The sequence below is a fragment of the Camelus bactrianus genome, chromosome 29, assembly GCF_048773025.1.
Source record: "Camelus bactrianus isolate YW-2024 breed Bactrian camel chromosome 29, ASM4877302v1, whole genome shotgun sequence".
Classification (NCBI taxonomy): Eukaryota; Metazoa; Chordata; class Mammalia; order Artiodactyla; family Camelidae; genus Camelus; species Camelus bactrianus.
Window position 1 is genome coordinate 24,154,989 of NC_133567.1, and position 17,690 is coordinate 24,172,678.

Sequence of the window (17,690 nt, forward strand, 5' to 3'; positions counted from 1 at the left end):
GATAATGTTCAGAAAAGAATACACTCAGGGTCATATGGTGAGTGGGTTAGTCTGACTGAAATCATATGAGCTGGTAATAAACCCAGGTAAAGGGAACTAGTACCCAGTGCTTCCTCAATGATTCTCTTATTTCCTCCTGGCGACTTGGGCCAGCTGACCTTGGGCTAAAGCATGAAGGGTTCTCCTTGAAGTCCTTACGTGACTAAAATGATTGTTCTAAATATACTGAGATTTTAAAAAAGTTATGGTCTATTCTGTCTGCAAATCTATTTTTCAAGATACTTCACCTCTGGTTTGGTTTCATTTGTTACATAAGAATTCATTATGGTTTTAAGATAGTACAGGAAATGTGTGTATTTGTGGACCAGAAAGTTACAAATGAAAGAGGTAACGGTTAGGATAAAGAAGGCTGCCTAGACTGATGCACGGTCCTGAGGGCTGATAGAACCTTATGACGGAAGGAGTAGCGGGCATAAAATGCATCCATTTTTGCCAAAGGCAGTAATTCACAAGGAAACAATGAACTGAAGTCAAAGAAGCGGGAGAAAGGAGAGCTGTGAATATAATTTCATAAACTGATTTCAATTTAAGATTCACAGTTGTCTGCTAAGGCCAGGGAATTACATTGAAAGTCTGAGGTAAATTTAAAGGTTTAAATTACAGCTAATTTAATTTTCTGGATCACATTGCTGAGAAGTAAACTGCAAAACAGAAATGAACACTTCCCCAGCATGTTTCTATTAAGTAAAAAAACCTAAATACCACTCATCTAGCTAAATTTTTTTTGATAAAGTCACTCCCTCAAAAAGAGCTCTAAAAGAAAAGCTTAATTAGGTTAAAAACTTTTAATTAAACTAGGTTTTTTTTTTTTTTGCCACTGGTTTAGTATGGAATCAGAAAAATGTGTTAGATATACCATAACAATATGTATTTTCTTGCTAGTATGTCCTCCTTTGGCACTGTTCTAGAATGAGTAAATCTGCTAGAACTAAATGAATGCCAGTTTTCTTGATCTTATTTTCTATCCAATATGCATAATTTAATAATAAAATTAAAAGATCACGTGGCTATAAAAAAAGCATATCTTGGCAAATGAAAAGAAAGTTCTAACAAAGTGCCAATTTTGCTCTAAGGAAACCTGATTTACTCTACACACAGTCATAAAAGTACACACATACGCACATTTGGAAAACTTACACTATGAAACAGAAAAAAAATGGGAAAATTTGGTTTAAAAAATTAAGATAAAAAATCAAAGAAATGAGAATTAAGATTGGATAATCTGTATATATTACAGGTTAATATAATATAGAATAATCTTAGAGTGAAATTCCATTTCATATATGTAAAGTAAATTTAAGTAAATAGGACATAAGTTGTTACTCTGAGAAGCCTTGTATACTACTTGAGACAATTTTTCCAATTCTAAAATTGAAACCTTGGTGTGTAATCAGAAACAAGTATTTAATGCATGAGCAAATGTAGAATTAAATATATCCAAGACACAGTTCGAGACTGTGATCAGAATTTAAAAAAAAACACTGTAAGTAATGAGTTTAATAAATTTAAACTAGAATTGCCAAGACAAATATTCAAAGGTTTCTACTTTTTGGGTAGGTAGGATGGAGTCACCAGAATTTTCACATCTGAAAAAGTGAAATCTAATAGTCAAAATTAAATTCTTACATACTCTTATATGTTTTATTTTGTGCAGTAATCTCTTTTTAACGAAATCCACTATTGCTTGTAGGTTGTTCTCAGACTCTATTCCATTTTCAGTACTCTGTCATTCTCTAGTACATATTTTAAATAACATGGTGGTATAGGAGATAATATTGACCAGGGGCCACAGAACAATTTCAACAGAGAAATCAACTCTTCCTAGTTTCCTCCTTCTGAGATAGTTTATATGCTGCATACCGAATAAAAATCCTAAATTACAGGTGTGTTCATTTTATTTCCTTATTAAACTAGTTTGGTGGATTTCAATGGGCCACCAGAGAAACAGACGTCATCAACCTGTCACTAAATGATTTCAACAAATTGGATAAAACCAAGCTTCACAGTTTTAGCTGTTGCTACTGGTCACGTTTAATTATGCCATCCTCTAGACCAGCGGTGGTCTCACCTGAGTTTGTGATCCACACCTCCCCACCTCACCCAGTGGACTGTTGGCAAAGACTGGAGAGAGTTTTGGTTGGAAGACACTTTTGATTATTTCTAATTGAGGTTACTGCTGGCATCTATAGATAGAGGCCAGGGATGGTGTCATTAATGGAAATTCCTCAACACCCAACAAAATGATCTGTCCCAAAATGTCAACAGTGCTGAAGTTGAGAAATCCTGTTCTAGACAAAGATGTTCTAATTATTTTACACTCTATGATTTTTTTCCATATAGTTCCTTTGCTTGATATTTCTTTCTTCCCATCTCTCTCTGTCAAAATTATACTTTTTCTTTAATTCTCAATTCAAATGCTTTCTTTCACGTGAAAAGTTTGTTTCAATGTGATTGGGAAATTCAATTAAGATAAAACAACATTTTGGGTTCTGTACTCTTAGCAAGACCCTTTTAAATAATGTAATATTTCATATAGGTCAAACAACCTACTTAACATATATGTAAATTGTGAAGCATAGCATAAGCGTAATGTGAACCTGGACACCTATCCTCCCAACTTGAAAATGAAGTGTTGCCAACTCCTTTACATGGACTTACATGTTTTGTCCATATTTCATTCCTCTGCTTCCCTCAGAGCTAATTCTATTCTTAAAATTGTAATACCTTTCCCTTGTTTGAAAAGCTCATTTATATGCCTGTACTTTATTATTTTGGGATTTTTTTTTAATCTTAGAACAAATGATATCATATTGTATCTAGACTTTTGCAGTTTGCCCTGTTCACTTATTATTGTGTTAAGAATCATCAATATTGTTGCTAATAGTGGTGGTTGCTAATAGTGGTGGTAACAATTCCCTGCCACTTCATAGTCCATTTTGTAAGCAAATAAATAATATCATATATTCATTCTGATACACAGACTTTTAGTTCTTCTTTTTTGCTGTTATAAAAGATGCTGGTATGAAGCCATTCTTGTGCATGTTAACTGGTAAACAAGGGCAAGTCTTTGTTTAGACTGTCACTAAATCTAGATATAAAATTGTTGTATCAGAGTACATGTAAATGTTCACTTTAACTAGATTTTGGCCAAACCCTTTGCCAGTGGCTTGAACAGTTTATACTCATGTCCAACATGTATAAGTGTTCTTTCTGATGTATATCCTTACTGACACTTGCTGCAACACTTTGGGTATATAAATTGTACCTAGCAGAATTTTGTTTTTATTCGCTTTAAAAACTTTGATTTTTAACTGGAAGTTTAGTCTATTTACACTCATTGCAGTTACTGATACGTTTAGAATTTTAAAGTAATTATATTAATATTTTAAAATTTATTCTTTTTATGCCATTAGTGTTCCTTCCTTATTTTTTTAAAAATGTAGGTTTTTCTTTTGCAACTTTAAAATTTATTTTTGTTTTCTTCTACTGTTTTTCCTTCTATTTTAGAAATTATACTCTGCTTAGTTTTTTGTATTAATTACCCTTGAAAATTTACCTTGTCTGTTTACCAGGATATAAGATTAATTCCTTAAACTTATTCTTAAAATATATAAGAATCTTAGAGTATTTTAATATTGACTCTCTCCCTGGTTTTCATGCTATTATTATTTAATAAGGTTCTTTTGTCTCTTTTAAGTTGTACAGAGTATATAATAGTATAATTTCATACTTGGCATTATTCATTTCTTTGATCAAAATTATTTCTTTTATCTAAGATTCTTTTACAATTAATTTCTTTTAAGTCTTAGGAAGTCTTTTAGAATTATTAAATAAATGGACAACTTTCTCATTTTTTATCCTTTTTAAATTTGCTATGTTATCCTAACTTTTGAAACACAGTGTTATTGGATAATTCTAGCCTGATGGTTATTTTTTTCTTAGCATTTCAAAATATTCCACTGTCTGCTGGATTTCCTTATTGACTGGGGAGTTTCCTGTCTAGTTGCAGGGTTGTAGATGAAGTGTCTTTTCCATCCATCTCTATGTCTGCTTTGAAAGTCTCTTCTTTGTCTTTGGTGCCCTGCAGTTACTCTAAAGTGTGTCTGTGTGTGTGCAATTATGCTGCTTTGAATAAATCGTGATTCTTCTATGGGTGGAGTTATTCTTTTATTTCTAGGTAATTATCAGTTAGTATGCCTTCAGGCATTGCTTCTTTTCCTTTCTTTTTTTTTCCACTTCTCTCTTTCTGGTACTCTGACTGTATTTATATTAGATCTTTAGTTCTATTTTCCTTATCTCAATCTTTCTTTCATATGTTTCATCCATTTTGCTCTCCACACTGTAATTTGTGGATTTATTTAGATCTTTTTATTCACTAGTTCTTTAGCTAATTTCAGCCTGCTGTTTAATCTACCCATTATTATTATATTTTATTCTTACTATTACCCTTTTAGGTTTTATTTTTCAGCTCTTCTTGGTCTTTTGTAATAGTATCTTGTTGCTTGTTTCTTTCCATAATTCCATCTTCCCTTTTCAGAGATATCATCATCTTGAAATTATATATTTCTTAAATTTATAATTTCAATAACTTAAATTCCTGAAGAACAGTCTCTTTTTTTTAGAGCTGATTCTTATTCATGATGCTTGGTTTTCTTTTCTGTTTAGTGATCTTTAATTGTAAACTTACATTTACATTATACCCATCTGTGAAAAAAATCTGACAGCCTAAATCCAGTATGCTTGTCTCTAGAGAGAATATGGATTTGCTTATACTGGGAGCCAAGTGTGTGAGTAGGCTGGGTGGTACAATGAATCTGAGATCACGTCGTCTAAATCCAAGTGCTGGCATTTTAATACAGGATTTCCAGATTCAACTTCCTCACTGTGCCTCTGAACTAAGGTAAGGCTTCATCTCTGCTTTTCACATGTGTGGATTATGCAAAACTCTAGTTTCAGTTCACTGTTTTCTTGATATTTTGGAGATATTACTCCCTAAATGTGATGCCATATAGTCAAAAAAGGCATGCTTCATTGATTATCTAGTTATTCAGTAGTAAGAAGAATCTTTAAAACATTTAGTCCTCCAGAAGTAGGAATTTCAAGAGTGTCCTTTTAAAATCTCTATTATGGTACTTCTCATAATCAATATTACAAATAATTGTATTGTATCTCTATCCTAGATTGCAAGAAAAAAATCTTTTAAAACAGTATGCAATATTAATATTTTTATTGGAATTTTATATAATGTTTAGTCTTTCCCTGCAGTTCCTACCATATAATGCAGATTTCCACCATATTACTAACACCAGAATTGTCAATGAAATGTTTATTGAAGGGAAAGTGTATGAAAAGTCAGTAATATCAGACCTCTATGTTAACATCATATTTTATATCAAAGCTGTATATTTACATCACAATTTGCTTCTGTCTTTATATTATTGCCAAATCACAAGGAACTATCCCTCAGGTCAGATAGGATTTCTAAAACAAGTATCATTTATAGACACATATTTTAAAATCACAGATATAGTTTAATAATAAAAAGTAAGTCATTAGTATATAAAATAGTATTATGAATCATTTCTTCCATTTTTTTAGCACTTTGCATACCAGAGGCTAAAACAAACAAACAAACAAGCAAAACAATGATTCGCTTTGTTTTTCAGTCCTCTGAGAAGAATTTTTTTTTTTCTGCTTATTGGTGAAAGGGATTTTTTTCTTTACTTGTAGGATGTATTTACATATGGATCCAATTGAGTTAATTTTGCGATGAACACAATGACTCCTTCTGAATTGCACACTGCTGTCGTAATTTAGCATAAGACATTTTTGCTACTATGTATTTGCTTATTTCTTTTGCTTTAATTTTTCCACTCTTCTTTCCTTTGGGAGAATCTATACTTCTTACACTGAAGCTATCTACTAGGTATTCTAATATCTAGCCTCGAATTTCACATCATTTCCTCCTACCATGTTTTTCTGAAAATGCTTACCAAGATTTTCTTGCACATGACAGACTCAGTTGTTACAGCAGTAACGGGTTTCCTGTTTCCTTTACGGGTATTTTGAGTTGTTTCCAATATTGCTTTTCTGGTTCACTTGATAAAATATTTTCAGCAATAGGCTTTTCTCCTGAATCTTCAAGTAGATTCTTTAGCATCCTTTTCATTGTATCATTTTGCTGTTCCTAACTAGCTAACCTGGAGCAAGTTACCAGACTTTCTGTGCCTCAATTTCCTTGCAAAATTACACTGTCTACTTTATAAGTTTGTTGTGAGGAACAAATGAGTTAAAAATGTAAGATGAATTTAAGAGAGTGTCAAATAAATTTTGTTCCTATTATTTAATGAGACTGATGCTAAGCCACAGAATGAGTTTTTAAACTAATTCTTTATTTCCCTACTTTTCTTTTCAGATACTAGTCAAATAACCACTTTAATTGAAACCTGGAGAGCAGGCTGATATTCCAGGATCTTAGGTCAATTTCCACTGCTCAGCACACATGTATCTAGTAGAGCCTTGCCTAACAGACGTGAAACGTCATCTCAGCCCACTGACTTGTTCTCTGATGCATCCAATCAGCGACAAGAGTACAACTTCCACCGTGGATTGTAACAAGGGCTGTTTCTGCTGCTGCCCTCATATGTTATCAACAGACTGAGGAAGAGGCAAGTTGTGGCAACATCTGATTTCAAATGAAGAAATGAGTTATAAATTAAAAGTGAGAATAATTAGTGGATAATTCTGTTGTGTTTAAACTGTCAGGCAATTACTAAATGGTAGTATTGTAATGGTATGGTTGTAATTTTGCAGGAAAATAATTGCACAAAACTCAGGTAGAGATTCATTAATAGTCTTGAAAATGTAGGCAATAAAAATATAAAATTATTAATTCCAAACAACTGGATTTTTAAAAAAAACACAAACACAGTAATTTTCTATATTGATAAACTAGTGGCTAAATTTGAAACTCCCATTTAATTTTGCTTTGTTATCTATCTAGATTTAAGGATAAGTAACCTATATGAAGATAAATTGAGGAGAGGAGTAACAGATACTAAATAATGGTCAACAGGTCATAATCTGTATTAAGACAAATTATGCTTAAGCCACTTACCCACAGATACAGAACAGGATATCTAATATCAAACGATCATTGTTCGATATTAGACAGTGGCAGACACTGACTCATCAAACCCAACAACTTTCTCCAGGCTTCCCTGTGATTAGGTGTGGCCGTAGGATTGAATTCTAGTTAGTGGAGCTTGGTCAGGAATGCTATTTACCACTTGCAGTCTGGCACATAACACCCTTCCATGAGCAAACCTACCTCGGTTCACTCAGCTGCTCTTTAGATGTTGATGCCTGAAGCAACACTGGAAATCCCGTATTTATGGTGGCCGAGCCTCCAGGATTCTGGGTCTCTGACCGAGTGACTGGACAGTCCCACTGTCCCAACACATGAGTAAGAAATAGTTTTCTATTCTGTTAAGCCATTGAAATTTCTGGCTTTATATTTCAATTTATTAAGAGCTCTATATTATATGCATTTTAATATTCATGATCCATCTATATAATTCAGTAAAACTGAGATAACAAAAGACCATCTTGCGTGTGACGACACCAATTCACCTGCTACTCTCTAGATGCACACAAAGATCTAAAAATAAATAACCAAGTAGAAGCTGCATATTAATCACAAGAAGCAATGTAATTGAGAGGGTTTGAAAACCTCAAGCATATCAAGCTTTAGGTCACCAGTCTAGTGAAATGAAATAAGCTTAATAAAATAAAGTTTACTCCAGGAAGTAAATCAGATTTTGAAAAACAATAAAAAAAAAAAAACACCTCTATCATAGTTTTGAAAGCCAAGTTCCTTTGAGAGAGAGCTCCCAAGTTTTAGTAAAACATGGTAAGGTAAGAACTATGGGTTAGAGTGCTAATATTTTTAGAATTTACAAGTTCAATAAGCACTCTGGTCATAAAGGGTGGGTTAAGGTACTTGGCTGTCCAATCATATCAGCTCCTTCCCATATCTTCAAAAAGCACAGGGCTGGTACATCTAGACAATATTCCCCCAGACTGTGGCACTTCTAGGCGTCTTGGTAATATCTGTTTGGCATCTAACCCTTCCTGTTCTCAAAGATCAAAAGTCCAAATCCTGTAGGCATCTGAGAAACATTATACAGCAGTTGTAGCTGCAGAATGAGCAGAAAAGGTTGGCAAGTGGCAGACAGCTGGCCTTAGCCTAGGTTCACCCCTTGGTAACCTGTATTCACACACCAATAACAAACTCTCTCCTAGAGAAGGTTAACTCTCCCTGGCCTACACAAATTGTGACCATTGACTCAAGCATCGTATCATGAAGATATTTAACTTATACTTGGTCTAGTCAAAGAATGAGTGGGCTTGGATGTAAAATTTCATATTTAATAATAATATTCATCAAGGATTCCAGAGAAACAGAACCAATAGGATATATATGGCTAAATAAGACTAGATTTATTATAGGAATTAACTCATGAGATTATGGCAGCCGAGAAGCCCCATGATCTACTGTCCACAAATTAGAAAACCAGGAAAATTGATGGTATCATTCAGTCTGAATTCACATGCTTAAGAACCAGGAGTTGTGATGTACAAAGGCAGGAAAAAATGTCCTTCTCAGCTCCAGAAGGGAGAGAATTCACCCTTCCTCTTTTGTCCTATTCTGGCCCCCAAGGGATTGGCTCATACCCGCTCACGTCGGTGAAGAAGGATCTTCTTTACTCAGCCTGTTGAATCAGATAATCTCTTCCAGAAGCACCCTCAGACACGTCCAGAACTAATATTTTACCAGCTATCTGGGCATCTCTTAACGCAATCAACTTGACACATAAAATTAACCTTTGCAATGATGCAACAGATTTAAGGATTTTGATGTCTCAGATGAAATTTTCATCATCCTTCATCTCTCCTTAGTTTTTAGATAGACTGCTACAACAGCACCTCCTGATCACCTTCTGACTTTAGGCAGTGACCTTTTTGACAATAAACAGAGCCAATGCAATGCATTCTTTTTGTTAGTAGAATTGCAGCTGCACGGTAAAATAAGATATACATCTAGTTATTTCTCTGTCATAGTTTTATATATCATTTTAATAGATAAGCATTTTGTTTGGAGATTATCAATTTGAAATCCTGACTGTGGTAGATTACTTGTCTGATTAGAAATAATCTTTGTGGTAGGTTTGTGTTTGCAATTGACAGTACCATTTAAATGTTATACGATAGCCAAGGAAACAATATGATAATGACGCTCAAAATGAATCTCAACATTTTGCTAGATTTAAATTTTCCAACTCACATTCAGGCAATGTACTCTTTTCAAAAACCATATCACAGTAGCATTTTCTATTTAGAATTAGTATGCACATGTTCTGCTTATCCACTCCATGAACAAAAACAAAATGTCTTGGAAAAGAAAGGCATTATTTTATTAGGGCTGTGTGTATGGGGTGTGTGTGTGTGTGTGTGTGTGTGTTTATTTATTTTAATGTAACTAGTGGGTAACCTGCTTAATGGACATTACCTTAAGTTTCAAAAGCTATCATGACTATAAGCAAATTGATAGGAAAGTGGATAATGATGAATTAAGGTTTACTGGCAGCCAAAGATACTGTTTATCTCATTTGAGGTAGACAGAATTCAAATTGCCTTCATTAGCTGAGCAATGTGCTGTGGAAAATGAGCTGGGTACTTATCAAGAGGTTCTTTCATTTGCATTTTTGCTAAATTGTCAAGCTTCTCTATTTTCTAGGTGCTTAAGAGCTATGAATAGGAGAGAAAGAAAAATTTTCAGGTAAGTAAGCTGGGGGCATTGGAGGACTAGAGTAAAGAAAAGAAAGTTTATTAATGAAAATGTCAGAATTGTGCATGTATATTTGTGATACAAAAAGACAATCTTACAGATAGCATCTGGGATGTACACATGGATTAATTCTCCACACATTCACCAGTACCACAACAAAGCTAGAGGCTTTTCTTTTGATAAATGATCAGTACTTCACATGACATTACCCGAGCTGCCCTGCTGTTGCTAGTTAAAAGTTTGAATTTCAATTAAGCAGTCAATCCTTATGGTGTTACATCTTGAACAGTCAGTCAACTTTTCCCTTTTCTCCTATAATTCTGAAACATTATTATTTTGCAGAATCATTTCCTTTCAGCTCACTCAAAAGAAAAAAATATTCCCATTGGACCAGTAAAGAAATATCTTCCTCCAAATGGAACACTACATATTATATAACTGTTTTGTTTAGGATTTTAATAGTATGTGTGTGTACAAAAATATTTTTATGTTTCTACAGTATAAGTTAAAAGGCAATCAAAGGCAATAAAATCAAATATATAATATAATATAATCTGAGTCACAAGTCCTTTGACTGGATTGTACACATTTACCTCCTATGTTTTATTTCACAATTCTTTCCAACATATATATCCCTTGAAAAAAGTCTTAAATTACACAAAACACACAAGCATTTGTAATATCAATCATACTCAAATCAGTGGAAAAATTCTTATTTCCTATGTCACTTCAAATGCCCCTATAGATTTTTTTAAAATTTCTTATTTTTAAAAGCATTGGTTGATGCCTAAAATAATCCAGCTATTGTATCCAGAGGATACATTCTAAAGGATTTGTGCAGCTTTCTTGATGATTTCAATATTTTGAGAGAAAATACAGGTCATTTAATAGGCACCGTCTCCTTCACATATAATTTTAAAACAATTTTAAATTCATGAGGTCACATGCCAAATTAACACAATTTCAAAGCTACAGATTTAAAGTATCTTAACAATTAGATTCATTATCAAAATAAAATATAATTTTCTCTGTTTAGAATTTTAGAAGAAAATCTTTCCCCTGGAATCAAATACAGATTTCCCTGTGTCAGCAAAATTCTACCATTATAAGTGCTATTTTTTTCTCAATTATTTACAATGAAAATTTTCTTCAATTATTCAAAACAATGTTAACAAGTGACTTAAAGAATTCTGGACTACTTCATTAGAATGCCTGTGTGATTTTGATAAAATAAACACATTTAATTTTAAATAAATTATGCATCAACCAGTATGGGTCAACTGTTATGTTGCAGGCATTTTATAATAAGATACTCAGGTATAGAGTAAGTTAAATATGTCTGAATAGAAACCAATTTACTTACAATGTTTCCAGCCCTGCAATATAAGATAAAGAATGAAATCAACTACGCAGTATGTTAGAGGTGTCTTGAGCTAATGAGCAATTAGCCAGGAACGCAGATCTGTTTGATTCCAAAGTATTTGGCTTTTAATTCCATGATAATGAAATCTCCCAACATATTTTGCCATAAGTCTCCAAACTAGTTCTTAAAATAAAATAATAATTTTATATTATAGTAAATACACTTATTAATGACAATTCAAAAGATCATTTTATTTAATACCAGAAATTTTATCTTATTTTGGAAAACATGAACAGTTATTTATTATATTTGCTTTCTTTGAAAATTAATGTTATTTTAAGTTTAACTCAACCTAATTCATTCTGTTCTTAATGTGATTGAACTCTGCATACTCTAAAATTGCAAGGCTATTACACTAATCCAGCTAATTAACTCTTCTAATGAACTAACTAAACTTAATTTGATGGCTGGGCTTAACTTATAAAGGACTCATTAAGAGTTTTATTAGCTGATTAGTTGTCATTAAACAATGCACGCTTACATATTCAACATTCTACTGTGGTGTGAAAGAAAAATATTTAAGTCTTGATTACAAGAACTATGAAGATGGCTACTTATACTTCTCAAATCCTATAATTTTGTGAATATTTTTAAACATAAAAGTAAAGTATGGATTTTTGCCTAGGAAGAAACACACGTTTCTTATATCAAGTAACTATTCTTTTAGTTGTTGAGATTTCGTCTTTACATTATTTTTGGATATCAGAATAATCATAAAGTTTAGAACATTGATATGTTAGATATGCAAGAAACTAAAGTTGATAAAAAATAAAGAATAATAAAAAATAACTTATGTAGTTATATCAGATTGGGAGACCAAGAAAATTATAAAGACAAAAGACAGGGGGCAAAATGTTACAGATTAGAAACAACATGGTACTAAAAAAAACAATGGATCAATGATGAAATCAAAGAAGACATTTAAAAACACCTAGAGACAAACAACAATGAAAACACAACCACATAATATCTATGTGATGCAGCAAAAGCAGTCCTAGGAGGGAATTTCATAGTGATACAGGCCTTCCTCAAAAAAGAACAATCTCAAATAAACGAACTAACTTACCACCTAAAATAATTAGAAAAAAAAGAGCAAACAAAACCAAAAGTCAACAGAAGGAAGAAAATAATAAAGATCAGGGAGGAAAAAAATAAAATAGAGATTTAAAAAAATAGAAACAATCAATCAAACCAAGAGCTAGTTTTTTGAAGGAGTAAACAAAATTGACAAACCTCTGGCCAGGCTCACCAAGAAGAAAAGACAGAGAAAACAAATAAATAAAATAAGAAAAGAAAATGGAGAAATTACAACCAATACCACAGAAATACAAAATATCATAAGAGAATACTATGAATAACTTTATGGAAACAAACTGGACAACCTAGAAGAAACAGATAACTTTCTAGAAACATACAGTCCACCAAGACTGAATCAAGAAGAAATACACCACTTGAACAGACCAATCACTAGAAATGAAATATAATTAGCAATAGAAAATGCCCCCACAAACAAAAGTCCAGGACCAGATGGCTTCACTGGGGAATTCTACCAAACATACAAAGAAGAACTCACACTAGTCCTTCTCAAACTCTTCCAAAAGACTGAAAAGGAGGGAGTACTCCCAAACTCCTTCTATGAAGCCACCATCACCCTGATACCAAAACCAGACAAAGACACAACCAAAAAAGAAAATTACAGGTCAAAATCACTGATGAACATAGATACAAAAATCCTCAACAAAATATTAGCAAACAGAATCCAAAAGCACATAGAAAAGATCATACACCATGATCAAGTTGGATTCATCCCAGGAACAGAAGGCTGGTTCAACATATGCAAAGCAATCAATGTGATACACCACATCAACAAAAGAAAGGACAAAAATCACATGATGATCTCAATAGATACAGAAAAAGCATTTGATAAAATTCAACACCCATTTATGATAAAAAAAAAATCTCACCAAAGTGGGTATAGAGGGAATATATCTCAACAAAATAAAAGCTATTTATGACAGATCTACAGTCATCATAGTACTCAGTGGTGAAAAACTGAACAGCTTCCACTAAAATCTGGAACAAGACAAGGATGCCCACTCTCACCACTTCAATTCAACATAGTCTTGGAAGTCCTAGCCACAGCAATCAGGCAAGAAAAAGAAATAAAATGATCCAAATTGGAAGAGAAGAGGTAAAATTGTTACTATATGTGGATGACATGATACTATACATAGAAAACCCTAAAAGCTCCACACACACACACAAACTACTAGTGCTAATAAAAGAATTCTGCAAGGGAGCAGGATACAAGATTAACATACAAAAATCAGTTGCATTTCTTTATGATAACAATGAATTAGCAGGAAAAGAAAGTAAAGAAATTTTAAAACTGCATCCAAAACAATAAAATACTTAGGAATAACTCTGACCAAGGAGGTGAAAAACTTAAACACAGAGACCTACAAAACACTGATTAAGGAAATTAAAGAAGACTTAAAGAAATGGAAAGATATCCCATGCTCTTGGATTGGAAGAAACAATATCATTAAAATGGTCATACTCACCAAGGCGATCTACAGATTTAACATGATCTCTATCAAATTACCCGGGACATTTTTCACTAGAACAAACAATCCTAAAATTTATATGGAATCACAAAAGACCCAGAATTGCCAGAACAATATTGAAGAGAAAGAATGAAGCTGGAGGAATAACCCTCCCAGTCTTTATAAAATACTATGAAGGTCCTGTAATCAAAACAGCATGGTATTGGCATAAAAACAGATATATATGGATCAATGGAACAGAATAGAGAACCCAAAAATAAATCCATAGACCTATGGTCAATTAATCTTGACAAAGGAGGCAAAAATATACAATGGAGAACAGACAGTCTCTTCAGCAAATTGTGCTGGGAAGACTGGATAGCAGCATGTAAATCAATAAAGTTAGAACACTCCTTCACTCCATACATGAAAATAAACTGAAAATGGCTTAAAGACTTAATTATAAGACAAGACACAATAAATCTCTTAGAAGAAAACATAGGAGAAACATTATCTGACATAAATCTTAGCAATGTTCTCCTAGTGCAAACTGCTCAGGCAATAGAAATAAGAGCAAAAATAAACAAATGGGACCTAATTAAATTTATAAGCTTTTGCACAGCAAAGGAAACCAAAAGGAAAACAGAATGGTAACCTACGGAATGGGAGAAAATATTTGCAAATGATGTGACTGACAAAGGCTTAATTTCAAGAATATATTAACGGGTCATACAACTTAATAAAAAAAACAAACCACCCAATCCAAAAATGGGCAGAGGACTTAAACTAGGAATTCTCCAATGAAGGCATACAAATGGCCAATAGGCACATGAAAAAATGCTCAATATCACTAATTATCAGAGAAATGCAAATCAAAACTACAGTGAGTTATCACCTCACACCATTCAGAAAGGCCATCATTCAAAATTCGATGAATGATAAATGCTGGAGACAGTGTGGAGTAAAGGGAGCCCTCCTACACTGTTGGTGCAGCCATTATGGAAAACAGTATAGAGATTCCCCAAAAAACTAAAAACAGACCTACTATATGACCCAGCAATTCCACTTCTGGGTATATATCTGAAGAGAACCCTAATTCAAAAAGATACATGCACCTCAATGTTCCCAGCAGCACTATATACAATATCCAAGACATGGAGGTAACCTAAATGTCCATCAACAGAGGACTGGATAAAGAATTTGTAGTATATTTATACAATGGAATACTACTCAGCCATAAAAAAGAATAAAACAATGTCAATTGCAGCAACATGGATGGAACTAGAAATCATCGTTCTAAGTGAAGTAAGCCAGAAAGAGAAAGAAAAATACCATATGATATCACTCATACGGGGATCTAAAAAAAAAAGGACACCATGAACTCATCTACAAAACAGAAACAGACTGGCAGACTTAGTAAACAGTCTTACGGTTACTGGGGAAAGGGGGTGGGAAGGGATAAATATGGGAGTTTGAGATTTACAAATGTTACCCACTATATATTAAAAATAGATTTAAAAAAATTTCCTCTATATTAGCTCAGAGAATTATTTCAATGTCTTGTAATAATCTTTAATGAAAAAAATATGAAAATGAATATATGTATATATATATACATGACTAGGACATTGTGCTGTACACTAGAAATTAACACATTATGATTCACTGTACTTCAATCTAAAAAAAAAAAAAAAAGAAAGGTGGTAATGGGGGGGAAAAAAAAGATACAGAAGCCACACCACAAATGTTAATCAGGGTTAAATTTCAAGTGGGAACTCTGGAATAAAGAGTAAAAAAAAAAAAATCACAGAATTTGTTTAATGCATGTCCTATGATTTGAAAACTATGGAATCTTTTAAATGACATTTTATAGAAAACAAAATTCACTTTAGAGTATTTAGAACAGTGTAAAGTTCTATTCTTTAATCAAAAGCCACATGAAAAATTATTAGTCTAGTGACCCATAGAAACTCTTGTTCTAAAATGTTACAAAAAGCCTCAGTATTTGATAATTTTAAAGACAAATTTAGTTTGTTTAGATTCAGTTTGCATATTAGTAAATCACTTGGAAATTCCAAAAATATAAATAAAAGGAGAAAAAATTACAATGAATAAAACTATGCACTTACCATCATGATTAGGATTTCCTAGAGTCCATGGTTCATCTGAGTCAAAATGAGTATCTCCCCCAATTCCTGGTCCAGGGAAATAGGCATGTGCCAAAAACCCTCCCTCTCCATCAAAGGGAGAACTGTCTCCATGAAAGCCGGATGCAAAAATGATGGTGATATCCACATCACGTTTGCCATTTTCTAATTCACTGTAGGGAACTTCTTCAAACGTCAGAGGAGTTACATTCTGCCATACGTCAAAGGCACGGCGAATAGCTTTACGGGTTTCAGGGTCTCCTACTTTAGGAGTTACGTTCTTTATACTGAAATTTAGAAAAAAAAGAATAATCAGCATGGATTTAGCATATATAATCTGACTTATTACAGATTGACTTATTACAGGTCTTCATCTATTCAGTTGAGTAAAATATTAGAAAAACAGTCATATTCAAGAGGAAAGAAATTAATTAATTCCTCATGTCTCTATCACTAGATTTCACTACCCTGGGTCATTTAATTCTCAGCAGTACAGAATTCAGCTACCAAGGCTATAAATGAGAACTTCTCTGCGGAATTGTTAACAGTGGGGCAATTAGACCAACCACTTTGTTTTCTAAACAACAATAGAAGGGCAGCTTTGCCAAATGATCAAACAGGTGCATCAGCTTCAAGATGGAACTTTTAAAAAAATGTAATTCTATCCGGTTATTATTACTTTTAGGGGCACACTGTTGCGTGCACACCTTACTTTCAAACAATGTCTTTACGTTCTTAACCATGACCACCAACTCAGTGGACTCAAAGTTATTTCTAAGTTTTTAAAGGTCAATTAATGACAATTTCTGATGATCTATTTTTTCTTATATACTTATTTCTAGTTAAAATAAAGCAATATGAGTGAATAGCCTTTTAATGCAAATATTTAACAATTATACACATTTAAAGAACTTGGACATTCTTTAATTAGCTTATTTGTCTTGAGGCTAATAATAAAATAAAAATGATTTTAAATTTATTTAGCACTAATCAGATATTTCTCTTTCCTCACTTCTTTTTCTATTTTTTCTAAATAGAACAAAATGAAATAAATGTATATATGTGTAAGTATTTTATATTGTGGTAGTATACATTCATACCATCTTGTGAAAAGTAATGAGCAAATTTCACAGGACTCATAAATAAGTTTCAGACGACTTCAACCAACAGACGTAGACCCATGAATCCATGAATTTCACTAAGGGACTATCTCAATATGTAAAAGGGTATAATAGCCAGGTGAATATTTATTGCAGTGCAATAATAAAAGCAAATTGTTAGCTAAAAGGTATGAACATTATGATGTCTCCATTACATGCCATAATACACATAGGGCTCAAAATTATTTTACCATTTTAAAGCTATTTAGCAGTATGGAAAAATATTTAAGATATACTTTCTGGTAAAAAAAATAATATGCAGATTATATTTTTAACCCAATTGTAACTATATCAATTTAGTTACCAATGTTAGGCAGGAATCATACCGACATAATAATGACATTAATTAAGCATTTACTATGAGCCAGGCAAGCATTTCACAATATCTTATTTAGCCCCCTGAGAAGCCCAATGAGACTGACATATATACCTATCATACAAAGAAACAGTTTGAGATTTAGAGGAATGTAGAAAACAATTAGAATGGCAGAACTAGTTTCTCAA

General features: G+C 32.8%; 1 protein-coding gene across 1 annotated transcript in view; it reads right to left on the minus strand.

Annotated features, from left to right (window-relative positions):
• MMP16 (matrix metallopeptidase 16) overlaps positions 1–17,690 on the minus strand; it is a 283,386-nt gene that overhangs the window by 112,027 nt on the left and 153,669 nt on the right. Inside the window, exon 4 of the mRNA XM_010952046.3 lies at positions 16,009–16,313. Within this exon, the coding sequence (XP_010950348.1) occupies positions 16,009–16,313 (305 nt within the window). The remainder of the gene's footprint in view (positions 1–16,008; positions 16,314–17,690) is intronic.